We start from the raw sequence: 24,770 nt of genomic DNA on the forward strand, positions 1-24,770 counted from the left end.
TGTGATTCTAGTGAGATTTTCAGCCGATAACCTATCTTTGAATAGTATTTTTATTTGATTTTATCGGAAATTTTACGAAAAGGATCGAAAAATTGCTATTTGAGGTACATTTATTGAACACGGACAAGTCTCTTGTCACCCAGCTCTAAAATTTATCGATTATTTTTAGCAGACACCTTAATTAAATGAAGGATTCAGACTGAACGTGTGCTGCTACCTTAAAACACCGAAACCGTGCCTCGGGACTATACGATAGTGTGTAACAGGCATACACCTGTCTCCTTGTATACGGGGAAAAATCAAGGTTTATAATTAATCTATTTTTCTGTCTATCAAGCGAGGAAAACATGTTTTGAATATTACAAAGTAAACTGCAAAAACCGACAATTAATTCATACATCAGCGCGATAATCTGTAAAACTCATCTGAAAATACGCGCTAATCATCCTTGTTGAAAGGTGAACATATCAGCGGCTAACGCGCTTCTCTGATCTATAGATGAACAATTATTTTCTCAAAATATTATATGATAAAAAAAGTTTTGAATATATCTCTCTCTCTCCGTAGTTACCAACAAATGAATCATCATAAATAAATTACCTACATGTATTGTATAACTTTTTTTTACTTTTTACATTCATTTACTAATATGTGAAAGTAACGTCGGAAGTAGTTTACCTTATGCCTATTTACATACATGTAGCTGTAATCAAAGTTGCTTTCACATATACAGTGAATATATGGGAACCAGGGAGGGGAATTTTAGCCCATTTATATTAAAACTTTACATTTACATGCGACGAAACGTTTTTTTAGCTTTACGTACAGGCTTTCATACGCAAATAAAGAACATTAATCACGTGACCCTCTTGAATTAAGACATCAATAACGTCATGTAATGGCTTCTAATATAAGCTAAAGGAACGCTCACGTGAAATCTATGACGTTTATTCTTAGTTGCCGGTTGAAAATTATTCCGAAACTGTTCATAATGCTAGTACAACTGGTTCAGAAAAGAAATATTCCATTCCCAACTGGTTTCTTTAAGCATGGAAGGAGTACAACAACGGTAAACGGGACCTCGGTTTGTTAATATAGGTCACTTCGTCAAAAAAACGTTTAGTTATTTAAGCTAGATTTGCGGGGATCGAACACGTAATTTTCGAAACGCTCACGTGTTCCATTAATAAATAAGTACGGATCAATTGACAAAATACACAGTTTGAAAAATAGTATCAATACACGGATTTGAAAAACATTATAACTACATAATAATCAGACTGGCTAATAAAATTGAAAATAAATGGTAATAATGTGAAATAAAAAAAAAGGTTTGATATGGCAAAACATTCGTGACGCACGAGCTTTTGAAGTTGTAGGAAACCCGTGCATACTTGTACAATATGTGACCAACAAGATTTTTTTACATCTCTATGCACGAGCTTTTGAAGTTGTAGGAAACACGTGCATATATTTATACAATATGTGACCAACAAGATTTTTTTACATCTCTATGCACGAGCTTTTGAAGTTGTAGGAAACCCGTGCATACTTGTACAATATGTGACCAACAAGATGTTTTACATCTCTATGCACGAGCTTTTGAAGTTGTAGGAAACCCGTGCATACTTGTACAATATGTGACCAACAAGATGTTTTACATCTCTATGCACGAGCTTTTGAAGTTGTAGGAAACCCGTGCATACTTGTACAATATGTGACCAACAAGATTTTTTACATCTCTATGCACGAGCTTTTAAAGTTTTAGGAAACCCGTGCATATATTTATACAATATGTGACCAACAAGATTTTTTTACATCTCTATGCACGAGCTTTTGAAGTTGTAGGAAACCCGTGCATACTTGTACAATATGTGACCAACAAGATTTTTTTACATCTCTATGATCCGCGCTTGTATTATTTCTGGGCGTAAGAAAAAAAAATAAAAAAAATTAATAATTCATATATTACACAGCAATAGCTTCTAACGGAATACATGATGAGGCCTCGCTTTGATTTGTAATGTGTTTTCCAGATCCAAGCGTCCTTTGAAGTCAAAATTTGCGCTGAAGGAATTTTTCAGGATATTAAGAAAACCTAGGTAACTGTGTAATCGAGGATGTGTTTTGATACAGTACACTTAGGTGTTAATTGGTTCAGGATTATATAACATATTAATCTGCCTCAGCTTAATTGTTGTTGTTGTTGTTGTTGTTGTTGCATGTTGCTGCTGCTGCTGTAAATGCTGCTGTTGTTTCCAAAGCCAAATATGTTGTTTTCGTTGTTGTTGTTATTTTTGTTGTTCTTGTTGTTGTTGTTATTTTTGTTGTTCTTGTTGTTGTTGTTAATAATAATAATATTATTGTTGTTTCCTCAGCTTAATTGTTGTTGCTGCTGCTTTTGTTGTTGTTAATTTTGTTGTGGTTGTTACTTCCGAATATTGTAGAAAATATTAAGAGAAGGTCTTTTCCGCTTTGCCACAAAAATACATGTAAAGTACTTATATGGATTATTTGGTCATTACATTCAATGTTTTATATAACCTTGCATGTGTTACATCTTAAAACAAAGACTATATCCTTTATTGTACATTAAAGGGGGGAAAATCGATCTCTATTTGATATATGTCTGTGTACTGAACAATATTAATTGCGCAGCTAAAATACGATTGATTGCATAGGCCCTTTGATCTGTAGCTGTTAATCAAACAAAATTAAATTCTAATACAGATTTCTTTCTTCTTTAAATTACAGGGGAAAAATACGCCAAGTTTCATTTTTTTCTGTGAATAACTACAATGAAGACACGCATCAATTGCATATAAAAATAATATGTTGTTGTTGTTGTTTTGTTGTTGTTGTTGTGATATTGTCATATTGTCGTAATGGCGGCCCTCTTATGGTTCGAAAATGGTAAGGACGACCATCCTTGCATGACATGTGCGGACCTCTTTGTATAACCAATGACCTTTCAAAAAACTAACATCACAGATGTCTTAAAGAATTCAAATACAACAAGCAAAGGTGAACTACTCTGAAGTTCTATAGGATCAGTATGTTTCCGAATAGACCGATTAAGGAATAGACTAATTATATTGTTGACGTCATCTTAAAAGTCTATCTTTTTAACCTTAAAATTTGAAGAAAATTACATTTTAAAAATATGGCAAGCAAAATTGAGACTCTATATCAGACAGCTTTAATACACATATAGCGGATTACTTTGGAAATTCCAAACACGGAGAATAAGTCATAGACGCAAATAATACGTTAATGACTTACAAGCTTAATTAAAATCGTAAAAGTCTATAAGCATGCTAAGTAAATGACATTCAAAATGAACACGAAAAGATAAGATTAAACGTTTGTTCCATATAGGAAACAGCGTTGTCACGTCTGCGACGGACTTCCGGTGAAATCACGTGACTTACGGAAAATGGCGGTTAAAACGCATCGAATGATAAATTTACTGTCGTGAATAATGTACGTCCATTTCTAATAAGCCAAAGGAATTGCTCAGATTGCGTCCGTGTCCGTGACATGCTATATATCTTTATATCAGAATGAAATCTCTGTTTACTTAATTCTCCTTTCTCTTCGGCGGCGACAGTAGTTCCTTTGATCTTCAATTTACATGTTCTTTGAATGCAGGAAAGCAATTAAGGCAGCTTTCATCAAAGAAAGTGCCGGCGTGGTTTTATCGATAGTCTTTCGCAATTGGAACTGTTAACTGGTCTCCTTTTCTATAAATTATACGGAATGGAGAACGAACCTTTAGAACTAAATATGTTTTTTCCTCGATATTTAAAGACAATAGAGAGGTATTTATAAAACGACGACACCATTTAACAGGTTGATTATATATAATAAATCAATACCGCAATGCACCGTATGTAAGGTCTCCGTAACAGTAACCTTTCGCACGTAGAAAGATCTATTTAAATTAAATAAAAAAAGTTGAAATGGTTTACAGATTTTCTCACACTTTACACATATCTTCAAGAAGCAATTATACCTGTATAGATTTTAAAAATGTATGATTGTCAGTTGCGCAACTGAGCATCAATATTCGAGCACTTATGGTTAAAACAAATCAATGGGTGATTAGAATGGATAAATATTGTTTCTTAAATTTGCTTTAATTAATATCAAACGTTTACCGCTTCCATATGACAGAGGGTAAGTGGACAGACCAGTATACGTACGTACAAACATACATAAAATTATTCATAGAAAAAAGACAATAGTTTTTCATGATTCAAACTAAATAGATGAAAATTGAAAAAAATGATGTAATGAGTATAAAAATGATGGGATGTACCCACCCCCCCCCCCCCATCCCCAAAGTATGTATACTAATTTCTTTATTCGTTTATAACTCATAATAAAATATAATAAATTCTGTTTATTTTTGTTCGTATCCTATATATTAAATGATATATTTCCTTTCTTATTTTTTTATCAATTTATTATCATCTAGTGGCGCGCCGCTCTAAAGAATATGGCCTTTATGTCGACGAAAAGCAAAGAACTGTTACATAATCTATAAAGAATAAAAACAGATGAAAAAAAAAGAAGAAAAAAGGAAACAAAAATAAACTTTACATGAATTTGTTCGAGACAGACACACTGTTTCATGTTATTTTTACGTCTTTTCATTCTTTCATGGTAAGAGAAGCACAGATGTTGAGTCTTGCAGAATATATTTACACAAAAGCTGCATTACTCTGAAACACGCGAGCGATTGCTTTCATTCCTTGCCTAACAAATAAATACAAAAGCCAGGTTGTTTAAAACGGTTACTTTGAAGCTGTTTTTGTGGCTTTTTCGACGAGGAATCAATATACAATACGGTTATTGTCTCAATTCCATGAGAGGATTTTATAGAAAGTAAATAAATCGATCCAGTGTGAAAACGAAAACCTAAGATAATTAGTTGCACGTTATTCAAAGCGGTTAGTTTCAAGTCGCGTAAATATAATGTATAAATATACATGTATAGTTTTAAGGAAAGTATCAATCTTCCCTATCAATGTGATATATTGAAATCTTCTGTAAAATGTTACATGATTCAATATCCCCCTCTCCCCCCACCCCCTCCAAGGTAACTAAAGGTGTTAGAGATTTTTTTATTTCTTTTTTACAAGCTAAAGGTCACCTCAGTGCCTTAGAATAAGTTAATAGAACAAACTGTTTGTACGCTTGACAACATTATTTTATATTTATTTTTAAGAAATTTATTTCATTTTTCATCAAAATTGGGACAGAATATAACCCAGATTAAAATTTACACAAATAAGGATGTATGGTCCTTTAAAACTTTCGTCACCAGCAAACTCTTATGGATAGAGGTTATAAAGAACGTTCTTCAATATTTGAGCCGCGTCACGACAAAACCAACATAATGGGTTTGCGACCAGCATGGATCCAGACCAGCCTGCGCATCCGCGCAGTCTGATCAGGATCCATGCCGTTCGCTTACAAACCCTATAACAAGTAGAGAAACTGATAGCGAACAACATGGATCCTGATCAGACTGCGCGGATGCCATAATGTTGGTTTTGTCATGACGCGGCTCATTTAGAGTTAAAGGCATATTTCACCTCAAACGCTAAAATATTCAAAATATTTTTCGTTCTTTATTAATTAAGGGCAAATATGAGTTTTAAAAACGTTTAAATAACGGTTTAAGAGCATGTTAGATGCTTATTACGTGAAGAAAATAGCACTGAATGTGAAATAAATTGTCATAAACAGAAGCAAAATGTAAATAATATAGTATTTTGACTTCCATAGACAAATAGATGGGAGATTTACAATTACTTGCTAATGAAGATTTCCCCCTCTATAAAGTCTATTCGGTAAACTTGAGTCTATAAGTGTTTAATTTATTTATAGATCTGAATTTTTTAAATATTAATTAATGAAGTACCGTGTAATAAGTAAATGATGAGACTTCAAAGCGATTTGATTCCATATTTATTTTTGTACTGAAACCCTGTGCAGTACAGTTATTTATTAATAGTTAAAACAGAATACAAAAATTAAAGCTACATGCCTCCAGATGAGTCAAAATATATCAAGGAAATCATCCTTGAGAAAAATGAGAAGAAATAATTTACATGTATTCATTATGCAATGAATGACTGATTTTGCAGTATTTATCACAATATTTCTACCACGTGACTAACGCATATGCAGTAATGGCTATTTTTGTATATTCTGACCTACGTTTGGTAATTTCGTAGATCTTCAGTGTCTTTTGCAATAGGTAACTTACTTTTTTTGTTCATTGACAATATGGTACTGTCTAATACATCTAAAACATTTGAGCCGCGTCACGACAAAACCAACATAATGGGTTTGCGACCAGCATGGATCCAGACCAGCCTGCGAATCAGCGCAGTCTGATCAGGATCCATGCTGTTCGCTTACAAACCCTATAGCAAGTAAAGGAACTGATAGCGAACAGCATGGATCCTGATCAGACTGCGCGGATGCGCAGGCTGGTCTGGATCCGTGCTGGTCGCAAACGCATTACGTTGGTTTTGTCGTGACGCGGCTCATTTCATGAAATTTAACATGAATCTGGAGGCACGCTGCTTTAAATGCGTCAGTTTGAACTATACATTATTGAATATAAAGCACCCAGACCTTAAAATGACTTGATTTAAACGTGTTTGTAACAGTTACTTAATATAGTTATTTATATGTAGCAGAAAATGCACGTTGTTCAGCCGTATGCAAGTGACTTTCAACACGTGTTGCGCGATTCGGGTCAATTCTATATAGAGACTGACCAATATTCTACATGTGTGATTATTTCTTGAGTAAATTTACCAATTTATGTCAAAGGTATCAACAAAATTATTACAAGCAGCCCAATTAAATACATTAAAAATCTGTGTCTCACTGTACTAGGGGAAACTTATGTAATTTTATTATAACCCCAGGTTACAAATATTTAATTTTCATATGACACCATAGCATTAAACCAATATTATTGAAATCGTGCAATAAAATTTGGGTGCGAATCGTTCAAAGCTGGAACTATTTTGTTCCTTTAATGCCCGGAGATCCTTCCGCGGTAATAAAATTCGTGTTATTCCTATTATGTGCGACCATTTTATTAGCCATTAATTCTTTAATACACGAAAATAAAAGCCTATTAAAATCCTTTGCGTGTTAAAAGGTTACCTAATACGTATTCATGCATACTTAAGGCAGAGTGGCAATTTTTGCGCATAAAAACCTTATGTTCATGAAACAAAGAGAAATACCAACAGTGAAGCAGTTTTAAAAGCGCGCTGACCTTTTTTATGTCCGATTTTAATGCAAGTTAATATGCCAGCCTTTGAAATGCCGGAGGTTGCGATTCAAATTTCATTGTTCAAAGGAATATCTTTTGACAAGTCATAGCGCATCGAGGTTTGGTATTTTACAATGGATATATCCGGAAATACCCGAAATTTAACGATAATATTTTTTTCGTGAAATAAAAGAAAAGATAAAAGGACGATATCTTATTAACATCTAACCTTACCCATCGTCTGATGTTAACTTTCAAAACGATTTTATTCGAAGATAAAAACTTAACATGCTCTTTGAGATACTGAACAGTTTCGATTCGGTAGACAAACAGACGATTTGCCAAATTTAAAACGTTCCTCCTTGTTTATTTTCATTTTAGCGTAAACACGCATATTATTTTAACTTTAAAAACATAAGAAGGATAAATAAATAAGCCCTTCAAAATATTTGGCTTTCCTTCTTACAGAGTTGCTTCAAACAATAGTGGATCGTCTTCACGTCCTTGCTCATTTTATTGATCTTTTAGGGTTTTGTTTTAAATGTAACTGTGGAGTCGAATATTTAAATTAGGTTGCGGATGTATTTTTTAAACTGCGTCAAATAGCAGCACTTATTACGTAGCAACTTACATTGAGACATTTTACTACGAATTATTGTATAAAATTGTACTTGCAATTAGATGTATGATGCAATACTTGGATCTGAACTTAAGTAAGCTGCTCGTTTGAGTCTAAGTGGACAATCTAAACCTGACGGCCACCGCTTATTGTCTTATATGTATAAAAAGTATCATAACGAAAAATGAAATAACCTGGATATAGGCTCATTTTGTGTACCCTAGAAATTATTTGATAGCATTTTTTATACTTACTAAAACATATTCTGTCTTCCGACGGAGTGCACTCTTTCAGAGCCACTTCGGTTTCCTTACATATGGTACACGGCGTGCATTTGGAAAACGAATCCAGCTTGTTTGAGTAAGTGCCATTACCGCATTCTCCGCAAACTGTGTTATTTGTAGAACCACATTTGGTCACAGCACCTCTTCCAGGATGACACAGGAAGCAATATTTACATTGGTCTGAGACAGGGTCATAATATGACCCGTCCGGACACACACATATTGTGTTTTGTGTTTCGTTGCATGGGTGAAGAATAAAATGAGAGTTGTTTCCACATGTTGAACACTGTTTACAAGGTTCTTCAAAAGAATTACTATCAGAATACGTTTTTCCTGGAATACATTTTTGGCATTGAGTATTTTCACTTGGTGAACATTGTACGCTAACACCGGTTCCGGTTTTGCACGTGTCGCAACATTTCGTGACGGTTTCGTTAAAACCAACCTCGATCTGATTGTCGGAGCACTGACTGTAACATACTGCCATCTGAAGAAAAAGTAAAGTACATTTAAATATCAGTAAGCATGTATAATGTGCAAATTCAAAATAAAATACCTTAGTAGCACTTGTTTTAGCTTTGTTTCACAATGTGTTTCCGGTGTATATCTTTTAATGGTCTAAGACTAGTTGCATAACAGTCAAACGTAACACAGAAGTACATTAGAAAAGCTGGCCGATTAAGTATTATGGCGGTTTCACTATACATGTATATTTTATCATTATGGTGAATTTACACGTGTATACGTGTAAATAAGCACTACATGTGGGAAAAGAACGTATATTTATATCCTGTGGAATTCCGATTAAAAAGAAATATTTAAATTAACAAAGAGCATGTCTAAGTCCAAAACAGAACAGGCCCACCGAGATGTAATTGGCTTATAAAACAATGTAATTTTGGTACCAGCATAATATCGTGCCCTAATTATTCATGCAAAATTCGTGGCAACTCCTATACTGCAATGATTGTGAATGGGCATGAATTTTTAAAGAAATCCCAAATCGATAAACAACAAAAAAATGGATACACATTTGCACATACATAAAAGTGAACATGTACTCGCCGCGGAATCATTAATAGGTTTTTAGGAATTCCAATTAATAAAGAATTTATACAAACCCAATCTGATTAATTAAGCGGTCTTGAAATTACATCTGATAGTTTAACAGACGACTGCACATTTAACAATATCAAAGGAAATAAAACACACAAGCGCGTACTAACGATGAACGTTGGAGGAAAATGAAAGGCAACGCTATTCAGCCTCCTTAATGTTTGCGTAGAATTGGTGTAAATACAGAAAAAAAAACACTGCCTTAGCAATTACCGATGAAAATTTAATAACGGCAACAAATAATTTGCAAAAACTTTATGAATGAAAAATAAATTATTACGTCATAAAGAAGCAATGTCATAGTTATAACGTAGATATATTGACGTGATGTGGTGCGTTAAATTTAATGTATAAAGTGTTTTAAGCGATGACTGATGAATGTACGTAGCGATGACCTTAAAGTGTGACTTAATGAACGTAACGTATAAAGTGTGAAGTAATGAATGTAACGTATAAAGTGTGAAGTAATGAATATAACGTATAATGTGTGAAGTGATGGTTCTAACGTATAAAGTGTGAAGTAATAAATATAACGTATTAAAGTGTGAAGTAATGACTGTAACGTACAACGTGTGATGTGAAGTAATGAATGTAACGTATAAAGTGTGAAGTAATTAATGTAACGTATAGAGTGTGAAGTGACAATTGTAACGTATAAAGTGTGAAGTAATTATTGTAATATATAAAGTGTGTATTTAATGTTGTAATTTAAATAATATGTGTACAGTAAAGTGATGGTGAGAAGAATAGTTGTCATGTATCAAGGGTAAATTGTAGTCCTAAAATGGCGGTTGTACTTTTTTTCCTTTTTAGTTGAAAAATACTAATAAATAAACAAATGTCTGTATCTGAGGCAACAGCCGCTACGCCATTGCAAATCCATAACAACATCCTAAGTAACGTTTTACATGCACAAAAATATAAATGTGGCCATTTCATCGCAGACCTGCCTTTCTAATTACTCGATTAATGAAACGGCGTTTGTGGAGAGGAAAAGAACTTTGTTCTGACATTACATTCCTAGTTTAGAGGCATTTTGATACAACTTCATTTAAAAATCTCTTTGAAACGTTGTCCCCAGAGACAGGCTGGTTCGATCCACGGGAAAACAAAAATACAAAGCGCTCAAGATAAAAGGGTTTACGTATCATTAGCTATTTCAATTCGAATGCATTTGATATTGTTTGTGAAGAAAATTAATGGAAGGAGAAAAAAACAGTAACACCGTTCGTTAGATCATCATGCGGATAGTCTCTAATGATTACGTAAATTAAAAACAGAGATCACTAAAAATGTATAATACGCATTACATCTTTATGTCGTGTTTACAGAATCTTAGTAATTGTCTTCTTCTTTTGAAATGTTAATGAAAATGAGGTTGTCAATATTTGCGCTAAGAATGACCCAGTAAAATTTAGAGACTATTCAAAAATGTTATGATTTTCCTTGCACTGCTGATTAAATACCCATCTATGAATTATTAAAGGCCGAGTCCCTTGTGTAAAAATAAGAACAACAAAAGTGGCATCTAGATGGAAGACAATTTCTGAAAGGTTTTTAACCTAATCGTATGTTATTGGGTATTTCCGACATATGTTGATATTGGACCGGAAATTGAAAATCGACGATGTTTTAAAATGGATACGGCCCGTTCTTATGTACATGTACTTCCATTTTGTCACTAGGACTGATTCGCTTCATGAAAACTTGATCACTTGGCTACAGGCATTCCTGGATTTGATAGTTTAGGTAGTTATTTATGTGGTAAAGGCGGAATATGTAAATATGAGTGTAAAATGAGTTATGCAAAGAAAACAGAGTTACAGACATAAAACTTAAACAATTGAGTGAATCTACATTCAAACTCGATATTTTACACAAATTAAGTAAATAAAATGACGTACAGACTCATAAAATGTTACATTTTCTCAAATGTGTTAACCAGTGAGTCATATAACTGTAGCCATAAAAGGGTTATTTCTATTCTTTTTATGCTGCTATTTCCCCGTTACAAGAAAATACTAAAAAGCAAAAAACAAACAAAAGCAGAACAAACACCAAAAAGAACAGATATGAAAGCAAAGGCAAGAAAAGCGGACTCTGAAAGTTCCATTTGTATACAGAGAGAAACGCCCCGGGCGTCTGCAATTAGAAATGCGTGATAACTATGCAGTAATCAATGAAAAATACTTCTTTATTTTTCCCAGTCATTTTATTGCTTACAATGAAAGCGATTCTTACTTTGAACTTCGACGAGAAACTAGTGTATTAGTAATCAAACAGACCCCGGCTCACGTGAGGAATAAAAAACACAAAGTAGTGGTGAGTATGGTAACCTCGCATTAACAACGTCGGCTTATGTAAGAGTCTTCAATCGGCGTTGCAATTAGTCTTTTAAAGGTACCAATATTGCTTTGAAAGTTACAGCTCTTTTTGTTGTTTCATTCAATCGCTTTTTTATTTGAATTAATTGAACCATAGGCAAAAAAACTCACATTTAATTGCCCGACTGTAATCTTATAATGATTCTAGTATACAGAACTCTAGTTGTGTTTGTTTGGTTTTGTTTTTGTTTATTTGTTTTTATCCTCCGCCATTCCAGACAGTAATACAGAACGAATGCCTGTCTTGTTACCGGTTATGCCCTTAGATATCAATAGTGAAATAGTTTTGTTATCTTAACCTACTTGTTTTAAAATGTCTTATATTTAATTTTGTGGCACTTTTGGTAAGTCATTGAGAAGACTGTTCAGTAGTAATATAATATTAAAGTGTATATTGCTTATAATAATTGTGACCATGTACTTTTTTTCTTTGGACAAATGTGTTGGGTTGTATAGCATGTAAGAATTAAAGTAAACATATTGCATACTGTTACACAAAATGTACAAGAATTGTGCTGTTTTGCCCCAAAGGCTCTTCACTAACTAACGAAGCTGCTTGCCAAATATACGAAAACTTGATCAACTTGTTAATAAATTGGCGCTCTTTTATTCTGCCCGTTTTTCACGTGCTCTATGTAATATAAGCGTTCGTGAGATGCTATATAGAACTGCGTTGCCTACAATAATTTCAAGTGCAAAAACACTATGAAGAGATATAACGTGTAACTTACAACCGATTCCATGTAATTAAAGGATCTTTTGATACCGGAGAACAAAGTTTCTTTTGTTTTTATACTGTTTGTGATCTACAAACACTGTGTTTATTTTATAGACAGAGCTAGCCTATCGGCTTCCCCTTTGAAAACCTCGTAAATAAAGAAGAAGAAAAAAAAAGGCTCGTGTTGTATGAATGTGCCCGAGAAAGCACGGAGTTGTTTGTTCAAAGTTTACATAGTCGGTTCAAAGACAGTTACATTTCCGCAGAATTTCTGGGCGGGGGTAGAAGCGGAGCCTTTAAATAGCGCTTTTTACTTTGCAGGTAACTGATCTTTAAAAAAAAAAAGAAGACGAAATAAAGTTGCAGCTTATGTAATTGACTTAGAATTAATTCATTCATTTTGACGTGCAGTCAGCAACAGGTGATTGCCGTGCAGCTTAAAACCCTTCCAAAAATCTGAAAACACTGGATTTGTGATTCATTTTTTGTTACAGATCAGCATCGTTTTGGTTTTTTTTATATTTTGAACGCCTCATAATTATCTTTTAGAACAGAACAGAACAGTACAGAAATTTTATTACTCGGTTTAAGCAAAACGAGCTCATCAACATTTACAACATATGATACATAAGTGGCACATGGCATGATCACCAATAACTAAGAAATAATGGATAATGAAATGTGAGAACGTTGCATGTTTGTCATATGTATAGGGAAAAAGTTTACGCTACATCCCCTGTCTATAACGACCAAACCGAGTATTTAGAAATTAAAAAAGAGTTTTAATATTTTTAATACTGGTATCTGTTAAGTAACTTACATTATAATTCAAGCCTTTTTGAAACGACTAAACATTAACAAAGGGCAATCGAATATAGTTTAAAACCTCTATTAACAAACCAATCCTTGGAAGTTTAAACGTCTTTATCTTTGATAAGACCTTATTTTGACGGTCATTTATTAGGAAAAATACAATGAGTTTTCAAAAACCGATTTTAAAACTTTCAACAGAAACAAATCGAGTTTAGTAAAATTCTTTAAATGTTGAATTATAATTTTAATGTAATATTTAAAACAAGGAATTCTTCATATATGATGGTTTTCTTATTAAAAACTCGCATCTAGATAGGTACTTTAGACATTTTCTAGCTAGCTTACGAAAGAGCGGTCAGTGTTTGTTCAGTTCTGTTCTGTTATGATCTACTGTGAGTACATGTATTACTAAGATATTTTAGATGTTCCCTGTATTTCAATTAATTTAAATATGAACCATTATCACTTAATTTTAAACTTTTTTGTTCATTTTGTACATTACATTGTTAAACATGTCAACTAGTGTTAAGTGATCACAAGTCGGAGAAATTACCCGTTTTTGAAAAAAAAGTTAACAGAGAGACCATAAATAAACACATAATCAAGAAAGATGGCTAAAATGGCGTGAAGAGCGTGTTTTTGGTAAAATTACTTCAAATTACCAAGTCATTGTAGATAATTTATATCATAAACCCTCAGAGCTATGTGTTCAAAAGAAAACTGACGAATTTAGTTGTGCGTAAAACAAACGCAGCCACCCGTATATAATAAGCGGAGTCCCCCGACTGCGATATCACTTTAAGGACATCCTCAAAAGGATTCCGAATTAATTATTTTCCAGCTTTGATCTCGCAATTTCGCGTTTTGTTTCGGCAACCGGAAAGAAATATTAAATTCTTTCCTGCCTATATCAAAGGAAATGCATCATTGTTTTGGTAAATTAGAAATCGTAAAATATGTTGTTGTTTTTTTTTATTTCGTATGTTGAAAGTATAGTAAGACACTTCACCTGAAGTCAGCCACTTTTGTGACAACAACAAAGAGAATTTCTAACCAATTACTTAAATTTATTGTGCAGAACTTTGACAGCTTTTTTAAAAAAAAATCTCTCGCTGAATGTAAAATTTAGTATGTACATGTTAACGAGTGGTGTACATTTTATATGTCGCATCACGAATGCATTTGTTATGGGACAAAACAGAACAGAGCAGAGCGGATACTTTGACATTAAAGTAGCAAAATGTAAAGATAGGTATTTTGACTTCCCCTACCAAATACTAAATCACTGTAACTGTACTAAGTGTCAAATATACAAAATAAGCAAAAGTTGGCTCTGTCAACAAGTACCAGATTGCAAACTGTAGCAGAACACCCTAAAAAAGTTTTTTTTTCAGAAATAATAAAATACCATTGTGGTGGCTAAATTGATAAGTTAAGCACGTACAAATTGAAATGAAATGATATTCGTCTTCTATATCACAAACAAACACTTACGTTCACTCCTAACAACTATATACGACTTTGAAAATTGTGATCCGATAAAACAAGAAGCAACAATATATAGATCTTAAATCATGTTAATGTGAATAATATACACATAAAATCATTATAAAATTTAGATTGTTGATGAATACAACATAAATTCTGGTAACAATAAAATGATGGTTAAATGTTAATATAAAAAGGGAACCAGACAAGTAGTTATCCTGATAAAGCCACATTTCATTTACAGAAGAAGAAAAAGATTCATGATGTTACCACTTTAAACAAATAATGTATATGTATGTTATTTTATGTTCACGTGCACCGTTTTGTTACTAACTGTGCATCATACTGTGATTTTATTTAGCACCCGCCGTGTCTACTTGACTATTACAAACAAGCCACTTCAAAGGTCTCCGTTTAGATCTTTAATAAATATATCTTGAGTGGACTCAATGAACCCCGTTTTATGTAGTTTTGTTGACATATAATATCATATGTGATAAAAATACTTCAATTAAATATGTTGCTATAACACACATAAAAATATCTATGCGAGTTCGGCTGCATGCTCGCGTTTAAGGTAGGCCGACAATTCATATGAAAAGAGTAGGTTTGAGAGAACTAGTGACTTAATAATGTATAGAGCTATTTTAAATAGTAACGTTTATAATGGTCCAAGTAAAATCGTTTACCGGACCGATAACTTTCCGATATATCGGCCTGTGAGGATGGTACACTGTATCATTACGGTACCAAACTGTTACCATTTTAAATCGAAGGGTTGTATCGATAAGTGATATTGTTTTATGTCATCGTACAAACATATCGAATCGATATACTTCGATACATCGGACACTATGCTCTTACTGTCAAAGCTGTTCAAACCGATATGGTTTTAAATAAAAACGTATGTATCGATATATTGATATTGATTGTATTATCGATTATCATTTTCGTCAATTCCGGTTTTATACTGGTCATTATAGGCCAAGGCTTTCTTATAACATGGATGTCATCACTAATATTTGCCATACTTTTGTATACAAATACGATGCTTATACCTTTATTTCACGTGCATACAGAACAAGATTCTCGTGCTTCACAACAATGTTTTAGTGTCGAGCCACATTTCTGCACTTGAGATGCGTTTTTTTCTCCAACGGTGTGCAATTACCTTAACACGATATGCTCTCTTTTCGCTGATTTATATCACAACTTTATATGATTGTTAACTGATAAAATGTAAGGCATCCAATACCTTCATACATTTGGGAATAAAGAGGCAGTTGTTGCAAGCAATCGAATAAAAAGCAAGTAAAAACCCTGTGATCTGTAAATTTCTTAAGGCCAGTCGTAAAATTAGGTGTGCATATTGCGAAAACATTTGCGTGTCTTGTGTGTGTGTGTATGTTTGTGTGTTATACAATTTGGGTTTTCATAAAGTATTCCTTTAATCTTTCAGAATTTCATTAACCCACCAGTAGCAATTACTTGTATTAGAATATAGGCCCGATATCGTTCTGTCTATGAGTATATGGATAAAAAATACCGGGATCTGCTAATAAGTAGCGATTTCTGCTTCATTGTACGAGTTCAATAAAAGAAATTCAAAGTAATTCATCTCGATGCAATATTTGCTCGAATTCCTCGTCACTATAGAATAAACAATTTACAGGATAATTGAGAATCAAAGTAAACTTCCATTCCAGGCACAAAATCAGCCCTTGGACCCACTACCTGGCCCATCCCTGCCAAGCCCGTCCCCATAACTTAATCAGTTGCAAGTTTAACATCTCCTCATCAACCTCTATTAACTCGCTCTAACTAGCGCACAATTTAATCGAAATATTTCTCTCCGTATTTAATTGAACCATTAAGTATTGCTGAGTCAATTATTTCATAATTTGTGACAGTCGAGATCTGAACATCTCAATTTTTTACATGCCATTTCGCACTCGGGCTTACAAATGTAAACGTTTTAAAGGTTTAATTTGAACAAGCTGTAAAGGAATGAGACATCAATATAAACATTATACTGCATGCTTCATAGTAAAGATATGAGCCGCGTCACGACAAAACCACCAACATAATGGGTTTGCGACCAGCATGGATCCAGACCAGCCTGCGCATCCGCGCAGTCTGATCAGGATCCATGCTGTTCGCTATCACTTTCTATACTTGTAATAGAGTTGGTAAGCGAACAGCATGGATCCTGATCAGACTGCGCGGATGCGCAGGCTGGTCTGGATCCATGCTGGTCGCACACGCACTATGTTGGTTTTGTCGTGACACGGCTCAAATAGTAAAGATATAACTTATTGAACGTTCCGCAGACGTCTACTCTCATTACATTTATATAAATCGCTTTATTGAATTATATTAAGTTTAGGCTAGATTGGGGCTTGATAAAAACAAAATTATTCGATTCGAGGGATCTATTTTCTTGCTTCAGCTATTGGCTGGGGTTCATTATAAAAGTAATGTATTGATGTAAAAAACATATAAATAACATTAAACTGGAAATGCATTCCAAGGGTAAAATTAATATATCGCTGTGTTGAGGTGTTAATAAAGATTCAAATGACAACGCTTTAACATTGTTAATCTGGAAAAAAACCCTGCTTTTTAATAACGTTACGAACGCTTTATGTTAAACCACGCAAGATTTGATTTATTGGCAGATTTTAACTGATGTAACAAAGTGATTAACTTCCGGTATCAGTCCTTTACGATTTAGTTTCAACGATAACTCTGTCTAAAAGTTCACCCGTAACCTGCTCAAAGCGACCACAATAGTTTTTGCAACACAAATTACCGGCCGGTCTCGCGAAAATCGAAAAAAAAAATTAAACAGCAAGCAGACGACAATATAGCAGACGACATTTTAGCAGACGACAATTATCACAGCATGCAAATGGTAAATATTGTTGAGAGCCGCACATATCAAAAAAGAAATTCCGTTTTATTGTATTAATAAAAATCAAAAGGAACCGTAGAAAATTTAATAATTTACACATTCAATAAACCACTAACGACTGGAGCATGTCAGCAAGGGCCACTGCAGGCACGTGCAGGCACGACATATTGTAATTAATGACACAGATAACGAAGAAAAAAACCTGACGAAATCTGCCACTGTTGTTTATCACCACGATATGATTTTGTAGAGAAAACACCATTAGATGATAGGAGACCGTGAGATGCAACCCGACACTAAATGGTAAAAGATCCACACTGGCGATTAAAATTTTAAAATTCACCTCCGTTTTTACTAGAGAACATGTGTTCGATATCATTTTTTGCTGATAGCGCAATGATATGTCCATGCAAAACAAAATAGTCCGATACGTTGATAAAACTAGTATCTATTCATCTACTTATACCAGTATATTAGTTCAAAAGTAGACTACTTAATTGCGAGCGCGCATATTTCCTGTATAATTATATGATGCTAATTTTCATGAAAAATTAGAAATTGTATTAAAAAATAATTCATAAAATAAACAAAGAAAGTAATTTACACATTGCAAACAACACGTTCATTTCACGTAGAAATACGGGGACAATACTGCAAAAGCAGTCATTCATTGCATATAATAATTATGTAAATGATCACTTGAATTTTTTTTTAAACTTTGTTCATTTTTTCTCAAAACTGAAAACGTATACATGTGTCACAGACACTACGGAAAGCGTCACTTGCAAAATCAGTAAGATAACTCATATACCAGTATATGAAGATGAATTGATACTAACATTAATTTGAGGCGAAAATGAGGAAGCATGCGCCTATTTCGTATATGATACCAAAAAGAACCAATAGCCCTTACCTAATGTCAGGCAAATAGGAACAGTACATATTTATGCCCGTTTTTTTGTTTGCGATTTTTCAACTGATATAGGACCGATATTGGGCTGGGTCCTAATAGTATTTGCGATTTCTAAGTCCTTATAACACCAATATTAGAATTGGCAATAAAATAATTGTACATTTGATGTATTGACGATTTTCATATCTAAACAGGGCTGATATTGACTGGAATATTATATATTTGCTATTTTTATATATTCACGTTTTTGTAATTTTGAAAACCCATATTGAACCAAAATTTACATCAACATTATACATGTCGATCAGTCAATGATACCAGCATGCTGGTGATTTATGGTGTTTGTGTGTACACGGTGGAGCATGAGCACAAGTTTACGCCATGTTCATCAAACCGATCGGCGACAAATTTTATTGCAGTTCAAATATTAATTAAATACTGTTGATAGTTGACAACTCTAAGTTGATCAGTGCTCGTAATTTGAGCCGCGCCACGACAAAACCAACATAATGGGTTTGCGACTAGCATGGATCCAGACGAGTCTGCGCATCCGCACAGTCTGATCAGGATCAATGCTGTTCGCTTACAAACCCTATAGAAACCCTATAGAAACTGATAGCGAACAGCATGGATCCTGATCTGGATCCATGGCTGGTCTGGATCCATGCTGGTCGCAAACTCATTATGTTGGTTTTGTCGTGACGCGGCTCAAGTTTTGTTTCATGCAGTCTCAACGTGTTACGTATGATGATATTTTAATATCCTGGGTTTATTATGAATAGACTAACTTGATAATTACCCAGCTTATTTATTTATATTAGCTGTGAATCAACCGTAATGCTGTACAATTAATCAAACATCCTTACTACATGTATATTAATATTATGTTGTTTTTGCTTCTGTTGTTGTTATTTTGTCCTGTTGTGTGTGCGTGTTGTTTGTTTTGTTATTATCTTTATAATTGTGTTGCTTTTTTGCAGTTTTGTTTGTTTGTTTGTGTGTTTGTTTGTTTGTTTATTCAATGTTACATTTGGGTGCCCAGGAAACACATTACTTTTAACCCTCTGCCACCCCCTCACTCCCTATATTGTTGAAAAAAATTGCATCGGATATAAGTTCTTATACATCGACTAGATGACCACTTTTATTCAGTAATGAATTTATAAAACAACGTAGTTTGTAGTGATATTTTTCGTCTGCTTAAAGGGTAATTGTTACTTCTCGGACCTTTCCGTTATGCTTAATGATAATTGTCGAGGTGTCCCAATTGACTAAACGCACTGAGGGGTTCCAAATGTTCATTCCAAATGTACATGCAGATTTATACCTCACGGTCGTATGAAAGTAATGTAAAATAGCTATAATAATGATATTTAATTGTGTTTTCTATAGATATAATAGTGAATTTTCTTCTACAATTGATACATCAGTCGAGAAATTTGAAAAAAAGAAGATTGTTTTTTTGTTGTTGTTGTTTTTTGGGGTTTCTGGTGGTGTTTTAGGCATGGGTTTAAAATACATGTATCTTTTTTTTGCTATTTGAAAATGATGTTAACTAATTTTGTTCCCTAGATGAGGCGGACAACTACAAGAGCTCGTATTATGATAGGCCTATTGTGGCTACTTTGTAACTATCGCTTACCTGACCAAGTAGGATAAGAAGTCCGAGATGAACGACATTGACACTTCTACCTAGTACATCTGTATGACGCATCTCCATCTTTAATTACTGAAATAGATAAATAATAACATAATTGCAAAAAGTGATCTTTTACTGCTAAATTTACTTGGCAAAAGGGCAAATCATCGATATTTTATTTAGCACAATCGTTTATCGAACAAACAGTATCATGATGTTGTTTTTGTTTCGTTTGTTTGTTGTAAACTTTGTTGTTTTATCAATATCATTTTTTGTGCAGATCACATAGAAGCAATATCACTTCCGGATCTACCATAAAATAACAAAAGTAATACAAAAGTGTTGTTGTTGTTGTCCCAGGGTATACGCTTTAAAAGAAAACCTCTTTGAAGTTGGAAACATTACCATACGCCTTTTAACTGTTTAAGTATTGCTTTACTTTTGATACCGATAAGCCTTTAATAGGCTTTTGTGTAACTGCGGATTAGCGTAATCCTAGTTGTTGAGAATGATTGATGAATATAGAACTATGATTTTTAAAAAAAATCAAACCTTTTCAACTTATTTTATAGTTTACCTGTAACTATTTTCGGAGAGCTTGCTGCTCTACAGAAACTTGCTTATGGAACCAGTATATTTTATTAAGTATGGCTATGGTAAGTATGTGCACCCGTGTAATTTGTCTTTGCGGCTACTCAAGTTTATTTTATACAAGTCATGTATATTTTTATACATGTACATTGTAATTATTATATATATCGACTTTCCAACAAGACCTCTAGTGCCACTTTGTGAATTATTTCATGAATCCTAACTTGAAAAACACGGGATTCGATCATTCGAACCATATAATGCCTCTAAAATAAAAGTGCCATTATGAACTGATTCAAATTAAAAGCAGGGAACGTCCTATTCACAAAATCAACAAAGAAAACATTTATTAAATGTTTTCAAATTTTATGCTTATTAAAAGATTTAGAAATCTCAGATATTGTTTCTGACCCTAAATGCTTCTTAAATATAGTTTACTTACTTAACTGGAATTCGTGGGAGGGGAAACAGAGGTATTATTCGGCTGAACTAAATGGGTTTGCTCTCGAAACTGTATGATATAATACAGGTTACTCAGTGGTTGTACTGGTGGATCAAAAAACATGTGACTTTTTAAAAATAAATTATTACACAAAGCGTACGAGTAGCTGAACTAAATGAGTCTCACTCACAAAAAGGACACACCACTTAATGAATTAAAGATTTTTATCACAGTATGTTTCTTTTCTTTTTTCCCCTTATAGCAACATTGAGTTATAAATAAATTAAAACATGACATTCGAGTACCATATATCGACCGCAATGTGCTCTTGCACTATACATTAAAGACAATCGGAAACTCGAATATAGCCTCTTACAAACCAACCGAAAATGCGAATATTTGGTCAAAATATCAGCCAGAAATAATAATATTTTGTATTCTATTATGTTCTGCCAGCACGTACTTTTAAGTTTTAACACTGAATTACAAATACAAATATGAGTTTTAATTATTTTTATAGTCAGGTAAAAGTACGTTTTTTGTGTTGTTCTTTAAATTATTAGTCAGTTTAGAATTACGAATACTCGCCGACTTTATGTATATACATGCATTACATCCCTGATAAAATTAATTAATAAAAAAAATCAGCACCATGATTGGTAAAATGACCGAAAAGAGCAAAACATGATAAATTTCTTGTCTAGACATATAAATAAATACTGAGTAAATGGTGGTTTTATTTGAAATACAAAACTGTTTACTCCTGCAAAAGATCGTGTTTGTGATTGATTGACTGTGCGAACATCTATTTATTAGATTATTATTAAAGCCATACAACATTTGTGTTTAATGGTACAACACCGAGTTGTTGTTGTTTTTGTTGTTGTTTTTACTTGCAGGACTGGAAATATTTTTCCAAGATGTGTATACCATTTCATGCAGGTCTGTGGAAATTTTCATTCGGAATTTATTCTGATTCTAGTACATCTCATCTTTTTTGTCAGTTTGCAGTTTGTTTTTCCATTAAAGTGCTTCACTTGAGCTAGGTTAGAATTTAAAATGATATATTTTAGGCTTTTTGGCCTAAGTGGATCTTCTATAACTTTCAAACCGTAACAAAAGATTATTAAACAGTTTTTTTAACATAGAAAGAAGTCTGTAAAGATTCAAACACATCTGATGGGAGGCTTGACATATATGAGAATCTGCAAGGTACCTTACCATATATAACAAGAAACTCACGTGACTTAAAGGCACATAATGCCTCAAACGAATAAATTGTTTCTTCTTTAAAAGGGCAAACACGAGTTCATAATGTTTAAATATGGTTATAAAGCATGTTAGATGCTTGTTACCTGAAAACAAGTAGCGCTTAATGTGAAATTTGTCATAAAAGTAACAAAATGTATGCGATGAAGTACCTTGACTTCCATAGAAAATACCAAATAACTGTACTAAATGCCAAACAAAGCAACAGAAGAAAAAGAAGGTTGAAATATTTGGCATATAAGTAAAATTTTTGAAACTTTAAAAGTACACCAACAATAAAAAGCTTTTTAGAAATTCAAATAAGAGCATTACTGGGACATAATGGGTCTTTAAATAATTTAGCTTTATATATGAAAATTTCAAAACAGTGACTAAAAGAGAACAAAAATGATGTTTGTATATGCGGAATGTTCTGAAAACAACGCGTACAATGAACATATGTAAAGGAGTGGACACTGGGCAATAAAAACCCATATTTTCATACAATGATATAGGTTTTATGACATCATTATTTCCCCGGTATATTACCCCTACTTAATACCTAAGTTATTGCCTACATAAACATGAGAAAAACGATTACTTCAGACAGAAAAAAACACATCTGAGCTGTAAATACATAAAATAAAAAATAGAGATGAAAAATAAACATCAAAAACCTATAATTAACGAACGGAATTTATATATTCTTAAAGCACTCACCTTTTTGTAGCGTTTTTCTTTCCCCTTCTTTCTTTAGCAAGCACTGATCTTTCAATCGTACACTCGAGTTTGTTTGCTCGATAGATTATCAGAATCTTAACTATCTAAAACAGTAATTAACATTTTTTATTTATTAACAAGAAATGTGGGATCAAACTTAGGTGTTCATCCCAACACAAAACGTTCTGGATAGCTTTCAAGAGGGTCTACTCTAAATATATATATTACCGATTTTCAGTGACAGAATTAAACTCTGTAAGAAAATCTAGTTCTATATTTAATTAATCACAGTTAGTTCCAAAGTATATGGTATCGTTTAAAAATCCGCGCAATAAACTTCTTTCAATACATTATCGTCTGCAACATATTTTTGATGTACATGAAGTTATATCGATATACAGAAGAAAAGCTATCTTAGTCCGATCTGTCGTACACTCAAGTGTTTATATAACAGTGTTATTTCACAAGGAAAAAAAATCCTACACTTTTCACTAAGTTAAAGTCATTTTTCCAACTGGTGACACATTCATAAATAGAAAACGTAAAATTATCCCTTCTGCTTCGGTAGATTTTATTAATACCCGAGCATCAGTCCCTCTCAAAATGCTCTCAGCGAATGAAATCAGGCGTTGTTTATAGCTTTGGTAAACGCGCAGTTTTATAACGTCACGACTCATTGGTTCGCTGCGGGGAAGCCGCTTTTGATGTTATGTTTTGCGAATAAAGTTCCTTTGAAGATGAAATAACGTATGAAACATATAAAATGCTGTAAAAAAATAAAGGAAAGAAATGTAAAATGCAATCATGTGTACGCGGTGCATACAATGCTCCAAAGTTTCCTGTCATCGCCCGATTTCTGTTTTCATATGGTGTTTTCTCTATTTTTTTTGTAATCCATCTTTTTGTAATTTCGATCAGAATATGTATAACAAATTGAAAATTCATTAAAATTCTGCTAAGCGCTTGAAAGGCATTTGCGAGTATAGGCATTTCATTACACGTAAGATAACTGTCTACCAGTTGGTAAAAAAGGCCACATTAAGCAATGGTCTAAATGTATTTATTTTCCCCAGTTGCAAAAATTAATTATCTTATATAAAAATAAAGTATTTATTCAGGATATTTAATATTTATAGAATGGAAGTTATTATGAATTAAAAAGTTAAATTAAAGACTGCCATACCATATTTGTTGTCTGGTTTTAATTGGAACGTCTTAATTCACCTTGCCGGTCTATTTCTGTACTCTTTTGTTTTTTCATTTTTAAATCATTTAACTTACTATTGCACTGTTCCAGCTGCAAAGTAATGCCAATCTGAAAATGTTTTTGGTTAAATGAAACGTATTAAAACTTAATACAGTTATTTGAAATTTCCATGAAATGTGTCTTTATAATATTATCTTTCAAAGTAACTTAAAGGCTGTCTATAATTCTTTTAGTTTTAGTTTAATAATATTTTATTGCTCTTTGAACACAACTTAAGAACATTATTTCCACAAAACAACATTTTTAACAAAGGGCAAAAGGGTTGACCAACAATTTCTAGAAACATTAGTAACTGTCCTTCCCTT

General features: G+C 33.2%; 1 protein-coding gene across 1 annotated transcript in view; it reads right to left on the reverse strand.

The window, feature by feature from the left end:
- LOC132714391 (tumor necrosis factor receptor superfamily member 16-like) overlaps nt 1–23,870 on the reverse strand; it is a 33,244-nt gene extending 9,374 nt beyond the window's left edge. The window contains exons 1-3 of the mRNA XM_060697254.1: nt 23,199–23,870; nt 20,201–20,287; nt 8,183–8,699 (exon numbers count right to left, since the gene is read on the reverse strand). Of these exons, the coding sequence (XP_060553237.1) occupies nt 8,183–8,699; nt 20,201–20,278 (595 nt within the window). The 5' untranslated portion in view covers nt 20,279–20,287; nt 23,199–23,870. The remainder of the gene's footprint in view (nt 1–8,182; nt 8,700–20,200; nt 20,288–23,198) is intronic.
- Between the last annotated feature and the right edge of the window lie 900 nt (nt 23,871–24,770).

This window comes from Ruditapes philippinarum, unplaced genomic scaffold (assembly GCF_026571515.1).
Source record: "Ruditapes philippinarum isolate M1 unplaced genomic scaffold, ASM2657151v2 ctg2486_1_1_1_1, whole genome shotgun sequence".
Lineage (NCBI taxonomy): Eukaryota > Metazoa > Mollusca > Bivalvia > Venerida > Veneridae > Ruditapes > Ruditapes philippinarum.